The 25,739-nt window shown below is 35.3% G+C and overlaps 1 protein-coding gene across 1 annotated transcript; it reads left to right on the forward strand.

Annotated features, from left to right (window-relative positions):
• On the forward strand, positions 1-25,739 carry LOC106073527 (vacuolar protein sorting-associated protein 53 homolog). The gene is made up of 20 exons (XM_056006786.1): positions 1-122; positions 2,213-2,343; positions 3,347-3,500; positions 3,945-4,060; positions 4,916-5,035; positions 5,189-5,267; positions 6,315-6,458; positions 8,535-8,677; positions 12,241-12,379; positions 12,966-13,082; positions 13,266-13,354; positions 14,710-14,952; positions 17,515-17,751; positions 19,193-19,271; positions 20,223-20,371; positions 20,563-20,632; positions 21,054-21,139; positions 21,586-21,637; positions 22,751-22,855; positions 24,901-25,739. Exons 1-20 carry the CDS (start codon positions 33-35, stop codon positions 25,099-25,101), a joined length of 2,544 nt encoding a protein of 847 aa, XP_055862761.1. The 5' UTR covers positions 1-32; the 3' UTR covers positions 25,102-25,739.

Genomic DNA, 25,739 nt, shown 5'->3' on the forward strand with positions numbered 1-25,739 from the left:
TAAAATAAAAATATAGAATTTTTATACGGAACATGGCTACCGTTGAAGAGGATGATTTTGTTGATGACCAGTTCGAGTCACTTATCGTTTTCCCAGAAGACGTTCAAAATGCTATTGAACAGGTAAATATTTAGATCTAGAGCCAGATTCTAGACTAGGGCTCATCTAGATCCAGCTAGTATAATAAAATACTATATTCTAGGTCTAGATCTAAGCCAGTCTAAGTTATAAGTCTAAGGCTAAGGAATTTTTATTTTATTTTCGTCTTCTGAACTGAGTGAACTTCAGTCTGAAAGGGATCAGACTCCAGTCTGAACGCCCCTGCCCCTACTTACTAGATCTACTATTTTCCGACATTTTTTAACGAACACCCCACAATCGTTGTTAAAATGAGCTTCTATGACGAAACTAGTCTATTGTTTTTATTTGTACTCCATTTCTTTATAGATCTAGTTCAGACACATTGACATTCAGTTTCGTTTACTCTGAAAAACAAGGGTTTTACACAGGTTCAAAGACAAAGAGCACTGGAATCTGGATGACTGGTAGTTTACTTTTTGGTAGTGTTAGGACAGTGCCATTTTTTTCTTCTAGGACAGTAGGAGGGTAGGTCTGGGGTTAAGGCGGAGATTTTTAAAGAAAATTTAAGTATCAGCTTAACATGAACTATCTAAACTAAAATGCTTCTAAATAGGCCTAAAAACACACATATCATCTAATAGTCTTCTATACAAGTGTAGATATGGCATGGAGTGTTCCATAATATTTGTTTGTCACAATCAATGACACTAACAAACGGTCTTTATCACTATCAATGACACTATCAAATGCTTTTTGTAGTGTTGAAAATGCATCTCAAAGGGATGTAACTCAAGGTCGAAAAATGGACATTTCTTTGATTTATAAATTTTGTTTAGGTCTAACAGTTGCTTGTAACTTAATTTTGCTTTTGTTTTAGATGTTAAACCAAGTGTCATGTGAATGAGTAAAATGAAAGGGAATATCGCTAAACATAGTGCTAATGAGGGGCAGAGTTGGATAAGATGTGAATGAAAAAAATTTTTTGTCATGAGTGGCACAATCCTGCTCTCTCTCTCTTTTTTTCATTCCTTGGCGCTCTAATTATTGATTGACCAGGCTAAGTAGGTAGGCTACCTAGCATGGTATCATCAACACAGTACCGGAAAAAAAAAACGTATCGGGAGGGACCATTTTTGATCAATCAGGTACCAAATTAGGTAACATTCACTGAGGGAGTGGGCTAGAAGCGCAGGGTCACACAGTTTTGTGTTTTTTTTTGGGTCAACTAGATCTAGGTAGGTCACAGTATATGGCCCTTTGTAAAGTCTAGGGTTTAGCAGAGAAAGGAGCAATTAAAAGAGAGAAAAGTGAGACTAATCTGTCGGTCTTGAGTTGGTTTAAAAAGAAATTGATATTAAAATAAACTTTGCTCCTCATTAGCACTATGTCTTTTTACTCATTCACATCACACTTGGTTTAACATCTAAAACAAAAGCAATATTATATTAAAATTTAAAAAAAATTGTCAATAAAAATAGCTATATTGTTTTGTTACGCTACACATATTTACAATAAAATGTAATGTTGAAGAGGGTCAGGTCGATGGGGTCCAGCGCTAACATTAACGAACACCATTCTCCGCTCTGTACACTAACGAACACTTCATGTTATTGTATTTAAAAATAATATTATCTTCATTTTTTTTTTATTCTGTTGTCATGCAATCAATAAGTTACTCTATATTTGGAGACCGCTGAGTTTTGATAAAAAGCAACACATTAATTTTTCATTTTATTTCAAAAGGTCTTTTACTAGTTACTATTTGTACAGTTGTTAAAAATAGACAAAAAAAAAACAAAAAAAAAACAAAGTTAAGAGTTTTATTTAATGACTATATTGTTTTGTTTTCACAGAGAATAAATAAATTATGGTAGACAACTAAACATTAAAAATTATTAGCAGAGACTTTGTGTTGATATTTAAGTGGACATTGAAGGCTATCATTTAATTAGGACATTGAAGGCTATCATTTTATTACATCACATCCTTTTAAGTATTTTCTCACAAAAACATTCACAATAATGATGCAATAAAAATATATTAGCACATACAATCTCTTTGAGTTTAGAACAGATCGATGGAAAGTATCAATTTATATTTCAAATGTGTGCTATTTCTTTTCCTTCATCAGGTTCTACCCAGCGAGGATCCATTAGACAAGCCTGATTTCAATCCAGTGGATTACATAAACACACTTTTCCCAACGGAGCAATCCTTGTCAAATATTGATCAAGTTGTTGGTAAAATCAAGCAGAAAATATGGTAAGTCAAGATTTTTAAGATTATATTTTCCCTTATTTAAACTAAAAAAAAAAAAAAGGTTAATAAAAAAAGTGAACTTAGTGAAATTCTTTTTAAAAAATGTTTCTCCTATATGTTTGTGAAAGTTGGATCCAGAATGTTGAGGCTGAAAGAAGAATTTAAGCCTTTGAGAGTAAATGTTACAGAAAAATGCAGGATCTCAGATACCAAGAAAAGAAAACAAATCAGTTTATTCTTTTACAACTGTACTCAAAAAGAAAGTTGATAGACGAAAGCTCAGGTTCTGTCATATTGTAACACATGACTAGTTGTCAAAAATTATCCTTCAAGGAACAGTGGAGGAAGCATTAAGAAAGAATCGTTCAAAGAAGAGTTGGCTAGACAACTTGAAAGAATGGACCGGCCTCTCTCTTGATAACCTGTTAAGGACAGCTGTGGACTGGGAAAAGTGGAGGGATTGGGTTACACAAACTTGCACAGCCAGCACCCCTTGTCGCAAGGCAAAGGACTGATATGTTACATGTTATCTCTGTAAATAAAACTAGTAAACATTTCCTGCTGTTTTTTGAGAAGCCATTTGTGTTCAGGTATGCTGGCTCCTGAGTTTGTCTTTCTGGGCAAACTCAGAAAACTAAACACTCCACAGCTTTCATAACTGCAGTCACTGTACCAACACTTCAAGTGCCACACCAACATGTTTAACTAGGGTTTTGCCAAACAGGGTCACTATAAATGCACAAAATCACATGTCCTGGGATCTGCTGCTCTATACCGCTTAAAAAAAAACCCCACTCTAACTTACCCTGATGGGGAGTACGACTTTCTAGTCCACACATACAGATCTATAAAAGTAACCAACATTCTCAATGAAGAAGGAAGTAAATGAAGAATGGTGTAATGTTTAAATTTTTACATAAAAGTAACAAAAAAAACAAAGATTAAGTCTTTTATTGTGTTCATCTTTTTCAAATTACTATATTGATGTCAATGTTTTCATTCTCAGGCGACTTGACGATGAGATTAGGACAGTTGTACGTGGACAGACCAATGTGGGAGAGGAGGGGAGGCATGCGCTGGAAGAGGCTCAGCGAGCCATTCAGGATTTGTTCAGCAAGATCAAAGACATCAAGGACAAAGCAGAGAAATCTGAGGAAATGGTAAGAAAGTTGTGATAATGAATATAAGAAATATCTTACAATGCATTGTTGCGAATGTTTTAATCTAATTTTTAAAAAATTTCCACTTTTAAATACAAGACTTTGTAAAGCTGCTGCACCGTTGTTGTTTTTTAACTTATGTTCAAGGATAAATTCTTATTAGAGTTTTGGTAAGAAACTTTAGAATATTTTTTTATGGATAAATTCTAATTAGAGATTTGGTAAGTGAATTTAGAAGATTTTTGTACAGATAAATTCTTACTAGAGCTTTGGCAAAAGAATTTACAAGATTTTTTTACTGATAAATTCTTATTAGAGTTTTGGTAAGAAAATTTAGAAGATTTTCTCTTCTTAATTCATTTAATTGTAGGATTCCTAAGGAATATTAGTTTGACAGTGTATATTTGAGTTATTATCCAGTGTATTTCTCTTCTGCATTTCCAGGTTAAAGAGATCACCAGGGACATCAAGCAGCTGGACCATGCCAAGAAACACCTGACTGCCTCCATTACCACATTAAACCACCTGCACATGTTGGTTGGCGGTGTGGAATCACTCACGTTAGTTTGAGAACCTTTTTTAAAATTTATAGTGTGTTTTACATTCTTTTTCTTCTTCTAACCAGCTTTATTGCTGCTGAGCTTTGAGCTCTTTAGCAGACTGTGCCAAGGAAAAAAAGTGTGCTGTTTTCTTCAGTTGTTCAGCACTGCCATACAGGGTGTTGGTTATGTTGGGCTGTAGTGGAAGTAGGGTCTGCCTAAGGGGGATTAGGGAGGGGCATTCAAAGAGGATATGGTTTACGGTTTCATAAGGGTGGGGGTAGTGTCTGCAAAAGGGGAGTTGTGTGGAGTTTATTTTGTTCAGATGGTAATTTAACAGAAGTGTGTCCTGTTCTTAGTTGGATTACCACCCAAAATGTTGGATTACCAATGGTTAGCTGCTAATAATTTAAAAGAATTTAACTAACTTATCAAGAAAAATTCTATTCACAATGTAATAAGACATTCTGCTAGACTTTTAAGGGTATAAAATTGGATGAAAAAGAAAAAATGCGTCTGTGTAAAAAATACAGTGCATAGGATTTAATCTTTCATATATTGGGCACGACATGGCCTAAATTGTGCCAATGTGCCTAAACTCAAAAGTCAAACTCTTTCATATATTGAATAAATTACAGTTGAAGCCTTCCTACATTCTAAAACTATAAATACTACAGTATATGTTTATTACATGAATTTGTGTCATCAATGCATAGGATTACTGAGTATGTCAGATAATGAAGAGTCAGACCATTAAGAAACAATATTAACACTTTAGTTAGCTAAGGTTTTAGATGGTTACCGAAGAACTTAAATCATGATAGCTCCTTATTTATGCTTCTTATTTATGATGATCCAAATATTGTCTTGGACCAGACTGATGACCCAGAAGAGACAGTACGGTGAAGCTGCCAATCTTCTGCAAGGTGTCCTGAATGTCTTGGACCACTTTGAGAGATACATGGAGATACCTCAGATCAAACAACTAGCAGACAGGTGAATATGTTCTTTGGTTTGTTCCGTGAATTATTTCTTTCTCTTATTTTCTTATTAACACACCCATAATAGAATTACAGTACAAAGTACACATTTTGAAAAAGCTAACTCTTCAATTTTCAATTACCAATTACCACATTTGTATATTTACAGAATTAAACAGATCCAGTCTGAACTCAGTACACAAATCATAGCTGATTTTGAGGAAGCATTTCAAGGGTCAGGGGCCAAGGTTAGTCCATATTTTGTCCTTATCAACTGTCCAAGAAAATTCTGGGAAGTGATTAGTCACGGCTGCATTCTCTTGATCATGGACTGTCCAGGAGTGTGACTAATTCTAAATATATTCTATTACATAAAACTTAAAGATTAGAACTTTTTATTAACTTGAGCTAATATTTTGAATGCATTTAAATAAGCATTATTATTTTAAAGAAGATGTTTTTCATTTATCACTGTACATAATCCCTATAACTTATTGTTGTTACCTACTGGAACATCTGTATATTTGGGGTGGAAAGGCTCTGATATGCTGGCCTTAGATCATTTTATCATATATTACTGTAAATGTTGACGCGAATGTCGTGGACTCTGATTTGGTCTGTGTCTAGACTATTACAACAAATAAAATACATTGAGTAACACACTTGTCAGCAGACGATAAGTTTATTGAATGAAGATAATAGTTTGACAAGTGATCCAGCTACAAAGGCGTAGTACACATTTGAATAATAACATCACTATTAAAGCTACATCTCCATGTTTAAAACAAACTTATAGTAATACCAGAGCAGTGCTCTATACAAGGAAACGTATGTTAGAAAAAGTAGGTCGTTCCTCTCCGAGCTTTTTCCACATGTGAAGAACACGAAGTTTTATACGTGATTACAAATCACCGCATGTCACAATGAGTCTCAAACGAGGCTGTGACACCTTGTCAGTGCTCGTCTGTCTGTTAATAGTTTCACAGAGTTAATTTTAGGCACTCATTCCTTTTTTATGCTTCACCACTATTTCACTTCTGAAATGTTTTCTCTTGTGTCGTCTCTCTTATCTATAAACATTACATAGCCTCTTCAAACTTTTCTGATTATGAATATATATATATATATATATATATATATATATATATATATATATATATATATATATATATATATATACATATATATATATATTTATATATATATATATATATTCATTAAAAAAATATATAAATATTACAAGAATAACAATATTAGTAGCAATGGATTTAATTAAACGACTTTCTGTTTCCCAGTTTGGCCCTAGCAACAAGAAGCAGCTTCATGACGCCTGCTTTGTGGTCAACATCCTTGACCCCAAGGTGAAGAGAGACTTGCTCAACTGGTTTGTCAAACTCCAATTGTCCGAATACTTGGTTCTGTTTGCCGAGGACCAGGAAGTGAGTATTTGGTTAGCCGCAGGTATATTAGTTATTTAATTCTGGGGCCCATTGTGTCCTGGCTTATAAACTTGACTTAGTATAGTGGGTTGTCTCCATTATTAGTTTCTAAAGTTTATCAAAGTTATCAAAAAAGTATTTCATTGCATCACACTGTTTAACTCTTCTTAACACATCTGAACACAGTTTAACACTTCTTAACATGGTTTAACTCTTTTTAACACAGTTTAACTCTTCTTAACATGGTTTAACTCTTTTTAACACAGTTTAACTGTTCTTAACACAGTCATGAGAATCTTCAAAACTTTCTGTCTAAAAAAAAACCTACAGAAAAAACCTGATAAATTTTAGATGTTACTCAAAAGAATAAATAAATCTGTTTCTGTTTTTTTTTTAATTAAAAATTCAAAATTATTATTTCTCTTTTTTGATAAAATGCAACCAAAGACATTATTTTTTTTAAATATTCCTCCTCTTAGCTTGCAAACTCTCTTAAGGTGGAAAACTGGGGGTGGGGAGATACAGATTTAAAAAAATTGCTTGAATAATTTTTCCTAGAAATTTGACAATTTATGTACAACTTTGGGGAAAAAAAAAACACTACCTAACTGGCCACACGGTGAAAACTCTAGTTTGATCATTGAAATTTAAAAAAATCCAATCATCTCAAAAATTTAATTTGGGTATTTTGAACAGGTTTTCACCAGGTATTCCCACACTCGACACAAATGTTTCTTTGTATTCAGTAAAGAAATGATTAAATAGATTGGACATTCATGAGCATTTTTGCGCACCTTCTCATGTTGAAATTTTTAGCTAAACTGTTTTAGAAGAAATGGGTTGTGCACTCTTAGTGGAAAGACTCCTTTCATTTAAGAAGCATAACAAGAAATAAACAAAAACTGTGAGAAATTATAAGACCACTAGCGTTTTTATAGAGGAAAGGAGGAATAGATTTAAAACACAAATTGGGATGCACACCTGCTCAGTTTCACTTCTCCATCTAGATCTAGATTAGTAGATTGGACTAGGTTGTTTACATTTAGATCAGATTGACTACACAACTGGCTGCCTGGCCGTGCGGTTTGCCGTTTGAATGTATCGATGGTCCCGGGGTTCAGACCCTGCCCACTCACATCCCCCATCGTCCTGCGGGAGGTTTGGACTAGGAAGTAAACTATCTTCAACTCTGAAGGAACATTCGAAGCATGTAAAACATTTTACAAGCATTTTACAACTAGTAACTCTTGCTTTTCAATCTTGAAATGTGATTGTATAGGTTTGAGCATTCAAAACTTATTTAATTAAAATCTATTGGTTAGCCGCAGGTCTATTAGTTATTTAATTCTTGTGTAATTCTTGTGTATGTGTAGTTGCATGCATCAAGTTCTAGAATTAGATTTATACCCAATTTAGATTTAGATCCTCAATGCAAACAGCCTAAATTTAGTTCAAGAATTTGCCTGTTACTTTTTGAATTTCAATTCTAAATACTCTTTGATCTACTAGTCTAAATCAAGACCATGTAAATCTACTAGATGGGATTAGATAGGACTATCGAAATAGTAGATTTTTAGATGTAGATGATCTGCCGAAAGTGTGTCACAGAAAGAAGCCATACTATGCAGTTTAGTTTGCTTAACATTCTCTGCCTCTAACGAACCGCTCCTATTGGCTTGCTCTTGCTAAGAACTCATCAGAGATTTAAATCTCGTCTCCCAGTTGTATGCTTTAGCAATTGTTTTGACCTCAGAGAAGAGTTTCTTTACATTTCTGAAGAACTGAAAAAATAATGAAATAAACACAAGTGTAGCTCGTACCTCTGAAGCGTTTCAAAAAGTCAATCGTGTTTTCATTTTACAACATACAACTTGTTTATAGTTGTTTGAGTGAGATGTTACAATAACATAGCATTAATCTACCATTTTTCAGACCCTCCATTCCACTCACATTAAAAAAATTTACAAACATGTGTGCCTTGGGTGCATTTAGTGTTTAACTGACTTAGTTAACTAATTAACGTAGTATATTGCTTTGTTCTATTTTATTCTCAATTTTTTAATTCTGCCTGGCTAGGTTGCTTGGTTGGACAAGATTGATAGAAGGTACGCCTGGATCAAGAGAGCTTTGGTCGACTTTGAGGAAAAGTTCGGCCACTTGTTTCCTCCAAACTGGGAAGTCAGCGAGAGAATCTGCGTGGAGTTTTGTCACATAACAAGGTGACTCATAAGAGTTTCGTCTAGTTAGGCACATGAACTGCGTCGGACGTAACTATCTTTTTTTTTTGAAGTAACGTCTGTAATATATAAGATGGTCACATAACAAGGTGGCAAATTAGAGTTTTGTGACTCATAGCTTGTCCCAATCAGTGGCGTAGCTAGGGTGGGGGAGGAGGGGGGGGGAATTAGACTAATAGATGTTTGACTTGTTCATACTTTGAACATTGATCAACTTTATAACAAGATCTCACCAAAACTCAACTCCCATTTCTAATTAGTCAGGCTCATTATAGAACCTGATTTCTAATCAAAATGATCAAAACCAGTTTTAAATCTAAAATGGATACACCAAATACCATAGCAGCACTGCAAGTCTAAGCTACGACCTTAAATCTATCCCATTACCAAACCATGATCCATTCAGAACTAGAAATTATATAGCAATAAATTGATATATCTTCTCTTGTATTTAGGTGTTATAATAAATGAAAAACTGTCATGGAATCCACATATTGATGAAACTATAAAAAAAATCAAAACAAAGCATTAGGGTTTATTAAAAGAAATTTCTATAAATCAAATAAGAAAAATAAAACTAAAATGTTATTTAACCTTGGTTAGGCCAATAATAGAATATGCAGGGTTCCCGCGGCCTCCTGATTTTTCAGGAGCTCCTGGAAATCTCCTGAAATTGCAAAATATATGAAAAAGTCCTGGAAATCTCCTGAAATTATTAAAAATCTCCTGAAAAGTCATAAGAATCTCCTGAAAAATAGACAAAATTGTCTTTTTGGGTGTCATTCAATATGAAAATCGCCGATCCTACGGGCGATTAAGAGAAAAAAAAAAACAGCGAATTCAAGCCTAAAACGGAAGTTTCAATACTTTGTTTACTTTAATAGGCACTGGCATATATAAACATAGATCTAAGTACCGGTATTCTAAGTCTAAGTCTGTCTCGATCTCAAAAGTGATTTTTTTAAAAACAAATCCAGATATATGTATAGAATTATAGATCTACATAGATTTGATAGATCTGGAATTAGAATGAAAATGCTAGATCTATTTTATCTAGATCTATCTAAATCTAGAAAGACTTGATATTAAAATTTAGACTAGACCGTAAATCTAGATTAGATTGATTAGATCTAATAATATAAATATCTATCATCTAGGCGCTAGCTAGTAGATATCATAATACTTTTATACTAGTCTACTAGATTACTAGAAAATTACTAGTAGTAGATCTAGATCTACTATCATGATTTATGATCAGTATGATCTAGATCTAGTCAATCTAGATCTAGTTTATAGTAGTTTAAATTAGTAGTTATCTTCTAGATCTAGTAGTAGTACTAGTTACTAGATCTAGTAGATCTCTAGTCAGATCTAGAGATAGATATATCTAGTCACTAGTCAATCTAGATAGAGACAGATATAGTGATATAGTCAGTTACAGACAGTATATAATAGTTATAGTTACTGAATATAGGGCCTTCTATTCTACTTTTACTGTACTTTTTAGGGTGGAGGCCTTAGACTTAGAGTATATATGGTATATATACCATATATATATATAGAGTATAATGGTATAGTCTATAGTCTACTAGATTTTATTTCTAGAATTCTAGATCTAATAGAGATCTACTTAGATTCTGGAATCTCTCTCTTAGTTTTAGTTTTATAAATCTAGATTGTGAAGTAGATGGGGCTTAGAGTATAGTGTAATATGGTCTATATAGTATTTAAGCTGCTATATAAAATTAAACTATTCATAGTTTTACAATCAAATTCACTTCTAGCTTTATGATTCAGAGCTAGATTTTTATAGATTTAAAGACACCTATTGTTAATAAAAACAATCAATGCAAGAGATTTCCACTGAAATAGGAAACTGATAATGATAATGTGTTATACATTGCAATTTGTTTAATTTTAGAGATTTTAATTAATTCCTAATGTTGACTAATACAAGCAATATATAGAGAGAGAGTAGTGCAAATAGGCTTATTGGTTTACAAGTACTTTTTTTTACTCTTTAATCAGTTACTTTTGAATTCGCTAATTTGAAAAGGAAAAAAAAATTGTATACATGTATATGGTAATTCTTATATTTATTACTAAATATAGATATAGTTCGCATTTTTCCGCTCCCGAAATCGAATATTTTCTCCTGGAAATCTCCTGAAATCCTAATCTCAGAATGGTGGGGGAACCCTGAATATGCATCCTCCGTTTGGGACCCCTCAACTCAAGAAAACATTAAGAAACTGGAACAGACACAAAATAGAGCAGTGAGATTCATAACAAATGAATATTCACATTTGACTAGAGTAACACCTTTAGTAAAATCACTAAATGTAGAAAGCCTTCAGGACAGAAGACTCAAAAGTAAAGTAGCAATTATACATAAAACACTGAACCATAATCTTCAAATACAAAAACAAAATTTAATAAAATACTCTGAAAGACACAAAGATAAAGGCACATTCCTCGTCCCATATGCTAGGACAAATTTGTACAAATACTCCTTCTTCCCTAATGCTATTAGAGCATGGAAATGGTTGCCTGAGCTAGCCAGGAAAACCATTGACTTGACAGAATTTAGGTCATTCGTTAATATGCATGACTAAATGCATGACGCATAGAACGTAATCATCTTCTTTTTTTGAAGTAACGTCTATATTATATAAGATAAGATAAGATAGTATATCAAAGTTTGTTTTGTAAATTATCCATCATAGTAATTTTTCATTTACCAGTTGAAACTCAATCTGTACATGATTTTTAATGTTAACTAAAGTTTGAATAGTGTTGAACAGAGTTTAAGAAGCTATTGTACAGTTTGGAGAAATAATAGAAGCTCAGTAATAACTTATAATAACAAAGAAAATATTTGCAAATAAAAGGGTGGTAAGAAAATACATAATATATTATAAATACATATGAAAATGATGCAAATTGTCTAATAGTTGAAATTAATGCCTAGGCTTTTCAGTCTTTGCTTGCAGTCTTTTTGGAATTACCTAAAATATCCCCCCCCCCCCTCCCAGAGGAAATTAATCAACACTCCAGTTGTGCATTTATTGCAGTGCTTTCTGGTTTCTTGGGGCATGGTGGCTGAGTAGTTAAGACCTTGGCTTCTAAACAGAGGGATAAGAGATGAAACTTTTATTAAGACTGGGATTTATATAATGTCACTCAGTCTGGAAGCAAAGGCAGTTTGTCGTTGTGCTGTCCTCATGACATTCTCATTAACTGTCTACAATAGAGAAAGATGAGCTTAACATCATCTGCCCCCATTTATAGCTAGGTCTGAAAAGGGACTTACCATTACCATTTACTTTTCTGGTTTCTCAAAGCTTTTATAGACATTTTTAGGGAAAGTGGATTCTGGGATTGATTGTCATGTTTCAGTTAGACATTCTAGAACTTATACGATGTGAGTCTCAGATATCAAAGTTTATTGCCTCCAGCTTTTCAAATGCCACTTGTTTCATACACCTCACTCATTAACTAAATGTCATAGCAAGAATTGTACACTCTTTTTACTTTTTTTGCAGAAAAGAGCTCTCCAAAGTTATGCAGAAACGTCGCATGGAAATTGATGTGAAACTCTTGCTGTTTGCTATTCAGAGAACCAGCAACTTTGAGAGCCTTATAGCCAAACGTTTTACTGGAGTCACATTACAGAAGACACAGGTTAGTTCTGAAGGCAGACATTGGTACTGGACATTAAGCTTATATAATTTTATCTAGTAAGCTCATTTTAAAATATAGGTCCACGCATTATTGAGTAAACACCATTGTCGCCTGAAATTCCATATAAGCTTGAGACTAAGTTGTCATGAATTATCTCGATGACTGTGAAGGTGGGATGAAGGTATAAGGGTTTGTAGAGCTAGTTGCTATCAGCATCATTGTTTCAATTCGATTGTTCAGTGTGATCTCATGATAGGATAGTTATTGATCGCCAGTATCTTCACTGTGTTTTAGTTATTCAACTATGATATTCTATGTCAGTCAAGTTAGTTTTCTACTCGTACAATTGATTTGTATTTCATGTTTATTCACTGCTGGATTATTTGTGTATTGAATGGAGTTTGAAAGCTTCAACATAAGGATAGTATTTCCTTACTGTCCTGTGTCTCTTTGGAGTGCTCAAACTGAGGTATAGAGGCACCTCTGAATTTGCTGATGTCAATGTAATTTGGTAAGACAATGCTACTCCTCAAAAGTTCTGAACTTCTAAGACTACTTATAAAATTTGTTTATTTTTATTCAAAAGCCAAAGACGACATCGGCCAATGTTTCAACTGCTCCTGCATCTACCAATCCATTTGAAGAGGCAGCCACCAATCCATTTGAGCAGACGCCAGACAAGAGTGGTGAAGAGGAAACTAAGGTTTGACTTTAGCTGTTATACTTGCTTCTCTGTTTTCTTTTTTCAGACATCTGGTACTTTTTTCTTAAGTTTCTTATTTTGTAAAACTATATATCTGATGAGGAGAAAGAAAAATAGGGGAGTTTTCATTAATCTGTCATTGCACATTGACTTTTAGTAAAAATTCTTGTAACAATGTTTCAGAGCAATGCGGAAAGTCTGGCGTTGTTTACAGGAATCATCTCCCAGTGTTTTGAGGCTCATCTTAATGTTTACATTGAGAACCAAGACAGGTAGCTCTTGACATTTTGATACAAATAAACCCATATCTAGTGGTTTTTGACATATTTACATTCTGTGTAAAAAATTGTTACAGTAAACATTATAATATTTTTATTCTAAATATTTTATATTTAATAAATTAGAATTGAAATTCTTCAAATCTAAAAAAAAAAATGTGATTGCATGAGATTTTGCTTTTAGCTGGATTGTATGTCAAATACATTACTTCATAATACTGAAAGTGGATCTAGATCAAACCAACTATATCATTCTTACAGGGATTGCTAGGTCTTTGGTCAATTCTCATGCATGTTTTTTTTTTTTTTTGTAATCAATAGATCTAGGAATATCTGTGTAGATCTAGACTCTAATTTTAACTAAATTAGATACTATTAAAATTCAGCAATATGTTGCCCTTTGCTTGTTGCAATTGCTGATCTTTGAAGGAAAAATAAGATTTAGACCTGTATCTACTATGCTAACATTCAGTTGACCTAGATATAAAAATACCTAGTTTTTAGATCTAGTGCTACAAACTGATGCGATGTGCCTTGAGTAAAACAATGTTGGGCTCACAGCTCTGTTTCATAATTGAAAGTGACTTGTAGCTTTGCGCATGTCTAGCTCTATATTTTCTCATTTTCTTTATGGGATTATATTTGTAGATCTAAAATCCTACTACTGTTTTTTTAAGCAATGATTTCTACTTATTCCAGATATGGTTTAGATTTACCATTTTCTTTGCCAGTTATAAGCTGCAAATGATAATAGCTATATATATATATATTATATAAATGCTTTTACAAAGCGAATAAGGTAACAAAAATTCACCCTGATTCCCCCTCCCCCCCCCCCCTCCCATTTTCCCAACTGGTGCAGATAAGTGATAGGATCTCAGTGCATTGAAAAAGCTAAAACTATGAAATAGCGCTCAACAAAAAACAATTGCTAAAATGTTTCTAATGGCACAGATTTATTATGTTTGTAAAATGTTTTGTGAAATGTTTTACATGTTTCGGATGTTCCTTCAGAGTTGAAGATAGTTTACTTCCTAGTCCAAACCTCCCGCAGGACGACGGGGAGCGGGCAGGATTTGAACCATCGATAAATCTGAACAGCAGTCCAGCGCGCTGCCACATGACCAGGCAGCCATTGTTGTTGGTCTCGATGTATTACAAATTTAATTACAAGACTGACCCAAATTAATTTATACAATTCCAGTTTGTATAAGCTTTGTTTTTTGTTTTAAAATACTCTTTGTTTTTTGTTTTAAAATATTCTTTGTTTTTTGTTTTAAAATATTCTTTGTTTTTTTCTTGTTCATTTTCTCATCATTCCACAAAATTTCTGTTTACTTCCTGTGCAGAAACCTGGCCGAGCTGATTAGCCGTTTCCAGGCAGACATTCAGGCGCATGGCACCCCAAGGATGGATGGGGAGGAGAACAGCAACGTGCTGCCGAGCTGTGCCGACCTGTTTGTCTTCTACAAGAAGTGTATGGTTCAGTGCTCCCAGCTCAGCACTGGCCAGCCGTTACTAGATCTGACCAAGACCTTCCAGAAGTATTTGAAGGAGTACGCTCATAGAATTCTCCTGGCCAACTTGCCAAAGTGAGTTGCTTCTTTTTTTTTTTTTATTTTATTTTGTGTTGACTCTTGTTACTGTCTGGGAAATAAGTGTACAATTTTCACGCAATTATTGTCAATATAAAATCTTAAAAATAATTAACTACAAAATATTCAGTTCTAATAGCTTCAAATAACTATGTCTTCAAAAAATATTTCTGTTAGGTCACCAATACAGAATATCATGCCAAAAGAACTTCAATTAATTAAAAAATAGAGCCACCATTTCAAACAGACCATTGATACGGACCCCTGTTAGCTTCATTCTTCCTTCTGTTATAGAATACATATGTTTTCAGGACAGGAACAAACTAACAATGACATCCTTTCAACTTTTGATTGAAAAAAAAAAAGGGGGGGGGGCTGGAAATAATGAGAAAATGTAGATATGTACTTCCCACTGTATATTACAATAAATCTTTGTGACCTGTTTTCCTTTAGTTCTTTACAAAATTAGAAAATTATTTGTTAACAAATTTTTATGAAATGATTTATTTAAAGTAATACAAAATAGTAAAAAGAAGCACATGGGCAAGACATGGGGACAGTTGGAGAGACTTGCCCAGAACCGAGACGCCTGGAGGAAGCTGTTTGGTGGCCTATGTCCCAGAAGGGACCACAGGCAGAGATGATGAGGATGAGAAGAATACAAAATAGTGAATTTTTATGGATCTCAACCTTGGGCAGAGTGACACTGTACGCAGTTACTAGTCAACTATGACTAGAAACAAGGCACTATGACTTTTATATCAATCTTAATAATCACTCTACTTACACAAAGACCACGGCTGTATTATCTATAGGCAACTCGAGCTATGGCTTAGAGCCCCCAAGAAATATTTAGCACTGACCTATAATATTTGGACTTATAAAGGGGCCTGATATCTGAAGCAGCACTGACCAAGAGATTTTAAAAACATTCTGTCTCTGATGGTTGTTTCTAATGTCTGTCTCTACCCTCCCTTTTCTCATGATCTCTCTCGTTTATTCACTATGACCTCTTGCTTATTCACTATGACCTCTCGTTTATTCACTACGACCTCTTGTTTATTCACTATGACCTCTTGTTTATTCATTATGACCTCTCGTTTATTCACTATGATCTCTCGTTTATTCACTATGACCTCTCATTTATTCAATATGACCTCTTGTTTATTTACTATGATCTCTCGTTTATTCACTATGACCTCTCATTTATTTACTATGACCTCTCATTTATTCACTATGACCTCTTGTTTATTTACTATGACCTCTCGTTTATTCACTATGACCTCTCATTTATTTACTATGACCTCTCATTTATTCACTATGACCTCTTGTTTATTTACTATGACCTCTTGTTTATTCACATGACCTCTTGTTTATTCACTATGACCTCTTGTTTATTCACTATGACCTCTTGTTTATTCACTGTGACCTCTTGTTCATTCAGAGATTTGTTCCCTTTGTAAAATAAAATGTAACGGCTGAAACGACCTCTTGAATTCTTTTATAGTCTCAACGAAAACGTCGTCTTTACTTCTGCTTAGAAATGTATTTGGAGTTCTCTTTTCCTTCTTTGTTTGAATCCACGACTGAACTCAGTTATGTTATAAGACTTCAATTTCTCTCTGCCTAATCTGCTTAGAAACGTAGGTGGAATAGTTTCAAACCCCTTAGATGGCTTTGACATGGACGCATAAAACTTCAAAGAAATGCCAGGGATTAACTCTTTCTCTCCGTAATTATTTATCACATTCTGGTGGAATCAACGCTGGTAGCGTCAGTTAGGAGAGAAAGAGTTAACTAAGGACAGAAATATATATTTAATAAAAGCAATCAGAATAGACTGTGGCTGTAAATAATGCCATCAAATGTTGAACTATTAAATATATAACAAACAATGAAAACTGCCTTCTACTATTAGTCTCAAACTCAGGCCTCTGACAATAACAAATCTCTCAAGGGTCGTAACTTTACTTTAGCTAATAGCCCAATGATATCATATCAAATAAACTTAGCATTCATTATATCAGCAACCAAGATTCTATTAAGTGCTATTTACAATACTATTTACAACTCATCAGAGGAATGCTCTCTTCCATCTTTGCTTAAATTCAGGACTGAACTCAGTTACGATACTGCCTAATTTATGATACTTCCATTTCTCTGCCTAATTTACAATGCTTCCATTTCTCTGCCTAATTTACAATACTTTCATTTCTGTGCCTAATTTATGATACTTCCATTTCTCTGTATCTGTATTTCTCTGGGAAGCGTGGTCGAGAGGCCAAGTGCGCTTGAACTTGGCTTGGCTTGGCTACCTAGAAGGGGGCTCGAGGTTCGACACCCGACTCGGGCAGAGTTGTGTTTACTGAGCGCCTAAAGGCAGCACGGAAAACCAACTCCTAGATACCCCCTCCCCCCCACTGGTCCACAAATGAGATTGGACCAAAGCGCTCTGAGCATGCTATAAGCATGAAAGTAGCGCTATATAAAAGCTATAAATATATATATATATATATCTCTAATAGTAACTAACATGCTGCTTGTTATTCTGTCCCACAGAGTGAGCAAAGACACCAGTAACATCAGCTCTGCGTCTGGTTTGATTCAAAGCATTCTCAAGGAAGGGGAGGTCACCAAGTTCACAGAAGAGGAACAGTGCCGCATTTGTAGCCTGCTATGTACCGCAGAGTATTGCATGGACACGACGCAGCAACTGGAGGAGAAACTGCGGGAGAAAGTTGACATGCAGCTCAAGTCCTCTGTTGCTCTCAACGCTGAACAGGACATGTTTCATTCGTAAGTTTGATTAGATTAGATTGATGAGGGAGACGAGAATAAGGATGGAGTGCAGTGTTTCCCAAACTGTATTCCTGCGGAACCCTAGTGTTCTGCAAGACCTGACTCCAAGATTCCACAAACTACTGGAGCAACTAAATAGTAGGACTATACCTGAATCATTCTCTAAGTAAAAGCAGGGAAAAAAATGTGTTTGTTTGACATGTTTCGGATGTTCCTTCAGAGTTGAAGATAATTACTTCCTAGTCCATACCTCCCGCAGGACGACGGGGGAAGGGAGCAGGCAGGGTTTGAACCCTGGACCATCGATAAATTTGAACGACAGTCCAGCGCGCAAACCGCACGACCAGGCAGCCATCCTGTCGATGTATTACTTCTTCTTAGTAACGAAATAAATTCTATAGCATCACTATGAACTTAGATTTGACCTAGATTCTGACTCTAATTTGAAACAAAGATACAATAAAAGATCAAGCTTTGGATGATTTCTGGTCGATTTTTTTCTGAAGAACATCCTAATATTTTAAAACAATTTATATATATATATTATCATTACAATGAATATTTTTTTAAATGTTTGTACTTGAGACAAAAAGCTTAACTTATAATGTGGTTTATTTTTTAACATTTAAACAAATTATTTTTAAAAAATGCAAAAAAAAAGCACAATGTTCTGCTAAATACTTTAAATATGGGATGTGTTCGGCATTAAGAAAAAGGTTTAGGAACCACTGATGGAGTGTGATGAGATAACTAATGAAAATAATGAGGGCTTGGTGTTTAAATCATTACATTAGTACAACCCCTTACAAATTACCATGTTCTGCTGGCGTGGACATGTGGATGCACCACTTATCACGTGACAGCTTTGTTGGGTATGACACCATTCTGTATAGCTGACGACGCAAGACAAAGGCAATCTTTTGTGGCCAAAGATTAAAGGAGGACAGTGTAACAGAGATCCCCCCCCCTTCCCACACACCCCGGAGAGCGCTATAAATATTAAGTCAAGTGCTGGCCTCACTGGCAAAGAATGCAGATGGTTGGTCTCGGAAACACACTGTTAAGACCCCAAAACAAAATCCTTGCAGAAGACAAGAGGAGATGGTCCAATGAGACTTAAATAGGCCCCCATCAGACAACAGTTTTGTCTGCATCAAAAGTAACTGGCTTTGCATGGGCATGCGAAATACTGCACTCATCCTTAATGTTAGCTCATATATAGAACATTTTGTAAATTATAGGAAACAATAAAGTAAAATTGACATTTTACAATGTAAAATATTTTCCAATTTAGTTTTTTCGATGATAAAATTGTGTTCTAGATTTGCGATCTCTTTTCATGTATCATTCAAGTGTGTAAAACAAAATTATTTCTGTAAATCTCATTATATGAGAAGGAGTTTAAAAAAAGGAACATATCCTTTTTTTTTTCTGATAGAGTTATCTCCAGCTGCATCCAGCTGTTGGTCCAGGACCTGGAGACTGCTTGTGAACCAGCTCTGACAGCCATGACCAAGGTGAATAACTCTTTTTGTGTTGATTTATTAGATCTTTGTCATTTTACATCTCTGGAGTGAGTACGCTCCCTTTGCAAACTTCTTGTGTGGCTAAAGAAGCCAATCCTTGATACACAGCTGCAGTTACAGGTTGGGCATCTGTAATCACCCTTCTTTCTACCACTGGTGTGTATGGCATCTGCAAATCTAATTTATTAGATAGGACTTGATTTTCACCTCTCCTTTAGTAGACAATAAATGTTTCCCACGTTTGAGCCAATCCAGTCAAAGTTTTTCTACCAGCATGTAATGTTTCAACACTTGGTTTTTAGAGCACATGTTTTGGAAGTTTTCCAACTAGCAACCTTACCATTCAATGCTAGGACAGCTGCCTGGTCATGTTGTATGCACTCTGGATTATTTTGCGGTGGTCTGGATGGCTCCAGAATTGAACCCTCCCTGACACCAATCCCCTTCGTCCTGTGGGAGCTTCGGGGAGGATGTAATTATCTTCAACTCTGAAGGAACATCCAAAACATGTCAAACATTTAACAAACAAAACATGCACCAATGATAAAAATGGAAAAATCTTAGAAGAAAATGAAAATGCCACCCACTTCATTGTAACTAGGTCAATTTGCACCTAGTTGGTGAATTCTATCCATTAAGGCTAGAAGTGAATGATACAAGAACCTGTTTGTCCCTTACTGTGTCAGACTGTATCTGCGCTACTCATTGATTGGGGTACGTGAAAAGGATCAAGACGTCTGTGTGTAGTCACTCAATGGACTTCTCTGTGGTGTCTGTTCTCTTTTCTAGAATGTTGTTTTTATTAATTGAAAAAAAGAGTCTGTAAAATCATAACCAATTTCCAATAAGGATCAATAAAGCAGTCTTAGTCTCAGTATTGACCCAATAAAAATTCACAAGTCATTTCTAGTCATAAGTCTCATGGTCTCATGTATCTGCTAGATGCCGTGGTCAAACATTGAGGCTGTCGGAGACCAGAGTGGCTACGTGACGGCCATTACCTCACACCTCAAGGCCAACATTCCCATCATCAGAGACAACTTGGCCTCGTCCAGAAAATATTTCACGCAGTTTTGTGTGAAGTTTGCCAAGTAAGAATTTTGTAACTTTGCTGGCACTGAAACATTTTGAGTTCTACTTCTATAGTTTAACTGAGTTCAAATTGCTAACTTAAACCACTAGGTTAAAACATTTGTGAAGGAAAATCTGTAATTTATAAGATAAAGAAAATAAAGTTAAGAGTACTGGTATCTAATTCTTTTTTGTTCTTGTTTGTGGTTAGTTCCTTCATTCCAAAGTTTAATGGAACCTTGTACAAGTGTCGCCCAAGTAACACAGTGGCAGCTGAACAGGTTAGTGATTGTGACACTAGCATATACAGCTTTCATATCTATTTACTCTAAACTGAATGAGCTGCTGGCTCTCTATATTTTCCAGTTTTGCTATTTGCCATTAGATTAAACCAGTATAGTAGTGTGTGTTATATGCCTGGTCGTGTGGTATGCACGCTGGACTGTCGTTCGGTCATCTTGATGGTCCCATTGCCCATTGCTATCCCCAGTAGTTCAGCCCTCGACTAGGAACTAGATTAACTTCAACTCTAAAGGAACATTAAAAACATGTAAAAACATTTTGCTAACATCTAACCATGACAAACATAAATACCAGTGCGACATGATTTTGTGACTTGTCTTTATAGTTTTAACTGTAATTTTAACTGATATTGTAAAAAATATTGTTTAATTCTAAACTTACCGTCTCTGTTGGATTCAGTTGTTGCTAGATACACACAGTCTCAAGACAGTTCTTCTAGAACTTCCAGGCCTGGGATCACAAGTATCTCGCAAGGCTCCAGCCAGGTGAGTGTGTGTGTAGGAGGAGTTTTTATGCTAATTTTTTTAAAGTTAGTATCTAGATACAGACTTAAACTTTAAGTTCAGATCTTGTAGATACAGAATTACCAAACTTTAAGTTCAGATCTTGTAGATACAGAATTATCAAACTTTAAGTTCAGATCTTGTAGATACAGAATTACCAAACTTTAAGTTCAGATCTTGTAGATACAGAATTACCAAACTTTAAGTTCAGATCTTGTAGATACAGAATAACCAAACTTTAAGTTCAGATCTTGTAGATACAGAATAACCAAACTTTAAGTTCAGATCTTGTAGATACAGAATTACCAAACTTAAAGTTCAGATCTTGTAGATACAGAATAACCAAACTTTAAGTTCAGATCTTGTAGATACAGAATTACTGGACTCAGATCTTGATCTGTTCTGAAATCTTTTTGTTTGTTTTACAGTTACATCAAGATAGTAGTGAAAGGAATGACCAAAGCGGAAATGATTTTAAAGGTAGGTAACTCAACGTCTTCACAGTTTGATTTAGTGCAAGTGCAGTTCTTAAAAATTAAAGAACTAATTCATTTTTTTTAAAAGGCAAAATAAAATGTTGGTTAGATATAAAATGTTTGAGTTGTTTCCTAAATTTAAACTTGCTAGTGGAGTTCCTAAATGATTTTTTAATGGGGGGACTAGGCACTGGAAGGTGTTCTCATACTGATTGTGCAGAAGTTTAAGGAAACTGAGATGAACACTTTCATCTGGGGGAAATAGGCCCAGGATTGGTGTAGAGGTTTCTGATTATTAAACAAAGAGAATGGCTGTTAACAGGTACAAGAATCTCACAGCAAGTTTAAATGAATCTCAGCTTGGTGGAAATACACATGTCCCAAAAGTAATTTAGATAAGATAACTTTTATTGATCCAATCAAATGGAAATTCGGTTTGACTACAATTGGCAACCTCAGCGTAACTCCTGTACAATAACAATATAGATGCACATACGAACGACATTCACACACGAAAAACACATACACACGCATAACCAGCGCTTTATAAATAGACTTCTATGTACTTCTCCATGACGACATTAATTTTTAATGTTGGTCATCCAGGGTCTATTATTACTGACTGTTTTAATTGTCTTCTTTGGTACAATCATGTTTTCACAGAACTGGATGTACGAATTAACAGTTGTGGTTAAGTTCATCTGTCTGGGCAGTTGTTTACAAACATGTCCCAAATCTGCTCCAGACAACTTTGTAGCTGTAAAACTGCGTCGTCAGACCATGACTGGAAGGACTGTACTTCGGGTTTTGTTGTTTTTAAAACTGGTTTGTATGTGGGTGTAGGATGGATCATTGTGTGGTCCGACTCTTCGAGGGTAAATAACGATCGAGATGTGTAGCCCATTTTTTATGTTGCTATAACACATGTCCAAGGTTTTATCGTGCCATGTGGGACAATTAACAAATTGAGTATATGTTGGCAAGTGTTGGCTTTTGTTTGGTTTTTAGAAATGAATAATAATAATATCTTTATTATCCAAGAAAATTGTGAAGGTTGGATTTAGTAATGTTTCTGTGCTTATAGAAAACATTTATTTTTATGTTCCTCTATTCCCAGGTTGTCATGTCCCCACATCATCCACCGCAAGAGTTTGTGGACAGTTTTATTCGACTTTTGTCTGGCTCAGATATCAACGACTTTCAGAAAATACTGGAGATGAAGGTAAGGAATATTATTGTAGTGAAATTTTTTTTTTAACATCTACTGAACACTGACATACAGTGATAGTCATAGTTAGTACTTTGTTACTAATGACATCTTCATATAAAAAGTTGATGCGGATACTCTTTGTTCTGCCATTACCCATTGTTATGATACAGTGCAAAGAAGACGCCAATACGTTAATAGCAAGTCAACAACTGTTTCATCACTTATCATCAAAAAATTCTCTTTGGAGAATATTATTAGATTGAGCGGTAAAGGGCTAGGCTTCTGAACCGGTGGTCCCTGGTTCGAATCTTGGTGAAGACTGGGATTTTTTTTATTTCTGGATTTTTGGGCGACCCTGAGTCCACCCAGCTCTAATGGGTACCTGACAATAGTTGGGGAAAAGTAAAGGCGGTTGGTCGTTGTGCTGGCCACATGACACCCTCGTTGACAGTTGGCCACAGAATCAAATGACCTTTACATCATCTGCCCTATAGACCACAAGGTCTGAAAGGGGAACTTTTTTTTTTTTTATTTATTATATAAGATATTTAGTTTATTCTGGGTAGGGAAGTATGTACTCTTAGTCTGTTCACAATCAAGTGACTATGTCTCTATAATCTCTAACCCCAAAATGTCATCATCATTCTCTGTGGCACAACTTATTTTTTGGTTCTAGATTATAAAATATCCAAAACATAAATCTCTATCCTATTCCTGCTAGCAATGCCCGAACTCTATTCACTTCAATTTACTTCATTCAGAAATTTGAGCCAAAATCAGAATTTAAAATATTTTTCAATCAGTCTCAATAGATACATCGGCGCTGAGTATAATTGAAATGATAATGAAGTGAATAGATTGATATTTAACAGCAGCATGGTCTTGAAATAGAGGCACGATGGCTGAGCAGTGAAGAGCTTGTTTCCGAAATGGGGGTCCTGGGTTCAAATCCTGGTGAAGACTGGGATCTTTAAATTCGGGATCTATAGGTACCTCTGAGTCCACCCAGCTCTAATGAGTACATGAGTTAAGATTTTGGTTGTTGTGCTGGCCACATGAGCAAGGTCTGTAAGAGGAAATTAATTTTTTTTTTATGGTCTTTAAATACAGGGTGCGTCAAAAAAATGAATACACACTTTGAACTGTCATAGACAATTTATTTCCCGTTCTACAATGCTAAATTTCTGTGAGAAAGTAATGTCATGTTTCTTCAACAAGTTGCAGCAGTGGTAAGGAAGTAACTGCAACATGGTGGAGTTTTGAAGAGCGGAAGTACGAGCATACTTGGATCACAATGTGCCAGGCCAGTGGATAGGACGCAGGGGACCAATCGAGTTTTCTGCTCGCTCTCCAGACCTCACGCCGCTGGATTTCTTCTAATGGGGCACAGTTAAAGATGAGGTGTACAAATATAAACCAGGTCACCTGGACACACTGTGGAATGAGATTCAGGCAGTGGGGGCAGAAATCTCAGTGGACACTTTGGTACGATGTATGGAATCAGTGTTGACTCGTACTCAGCAATGTATTGATGCCTAAGGCCACCAGTTTGAACATTAATCACATTTATTTTTCTAATTAGACATTAAGCTTTCCATGTCCTGAAATTTAGCATTGTAGAACTGGAAATAAATTGTCTATGACAGTTCAAAGTGTGTAAACATTTTTTTGACGCACCCTATTTGGCCGTTTGCAATGTAGTAAAAATAATTAGCCTTTGGCATATGGTCGCCCCCTATACAGGATACATGTCCTGCTTAGAGTAGCTGTTCAACTATAAACAGTCTCCCTGCTGCACTATCCATACCGCATTCGTAAGAACATCTCTGTTAGTGGTGCGTCCTTGACATCGTATGTTCATGACAGAGAAAGTAATACAACGATAATTGAGCCAAAGATGTTGACACAACTTTATCTTTATCTATTGTCTTTAAATGTCAAAGTAACTGTAGTATTATGTGGACAGCACAAAACACACTTATATTGTTCATTTAATATTACTAGTGCTTGCTAAGTGGACTTAAAGGCATTGACTTTTTTTTTCTCTTCCAACTCAGGGGCTACGACGAGGTGACCAAAACTCCCTTCTTGAAATGTTCCGAGCTCGTGTTCCAGTGTCTTCCATCTTGGCCAGCACAAGCCCCGGAGGAATGCCCACCTCGGCAGCGGCGGTGACGTCACAGATGCCATCGTCCGCACCTGAGCCAGAGTCTAGTCGTATACGTAAACTTGAGAAGCTAATTAAGAAAAGAATTTAAATTAGGGCATCGTTAGGCTATCTTTATGTTGATCTGTTGATCCTCAATGCTCTTAGAGATGATTAATCACATCGCTAGAGCTAGTACAACCTTCATTAGTATCAGGTTGCAATTGTATGTATATTTTAAAAATATGTGACTCCTCAATGTTTCATTCAAGATGTGAATATTTTATGAAATCAATGACTCACGTCTTCGTGTAGTTTTACTATGGCAAATGGAAAACTTGTTATTTAAGTGGGGAAAAAAAGGCCTGTGCTTTTCTCCCCTTGTTTATTGTGTTACCTCCCTTGCCTGTGAGTTTGTTGACATAGTCTGTGTTTGCTTGAGTGATTGTAAAGTTCAATAGTCATTGTTTCATTTGTATTAACTTACATTAAGTAAAACTAGAAGAGCATAGTCTTCGCTTTCTAAGATTAAAGAAGACTGCTGCATTTCACAAGGCCTCCTTGTGACCTGAATATTTTTCCACATCTAATGCAGACAAAGCCGTCGTCTGCCAGGATTCTATTTAAGTTTTCTTTTTGTCATCTGTGTCTGTCTTCAGCAAGAGCCCTTCATTGGGTCTCAAATGTGTGTCCCACAATTTTCTTGAGTGTTCTCCGTCTCTTCCAGAGACCATCTGCTTCCAGAGGCCA

This window comes from Biomphalaria glabrata, chromosome 12, assembly GCF_947242115.1.
Source record: "Biomphalaria glabrata chromosome 12, xgBioGlab47.1, whole genome shotgun sequence".
Classification (NCBI taxonomy): Eukaryota; Metazoa; Mollusca; class Gastropoda; family Planorbidae; genus Biomphalaria; species Biomphalaria glabrata.

Coding starts and splice junctions, on each gene's coding strand:
- LOC106073527 (XM_056006786.1), top strand. CDS start 33: ATGGCTACCGTTGAAGAGGATGATTTTGTTGATGACCAGTTCGAGTCA. Junction 20,372..20,562: donor TTTTGTGTGAAGTTTGCCAA/GTAAGAATTTTG, acceptor GTTTGTGGTTAG/TTCCTTCATTCCAAAGTTTA. Junction 21,140..21,585: donor TCTCGCAAGGCTCCAGCCAG/GTGAGTGTGTGT, acceptor TTTGTTTTACAG/TTACATCAAGATAGTAGTGA.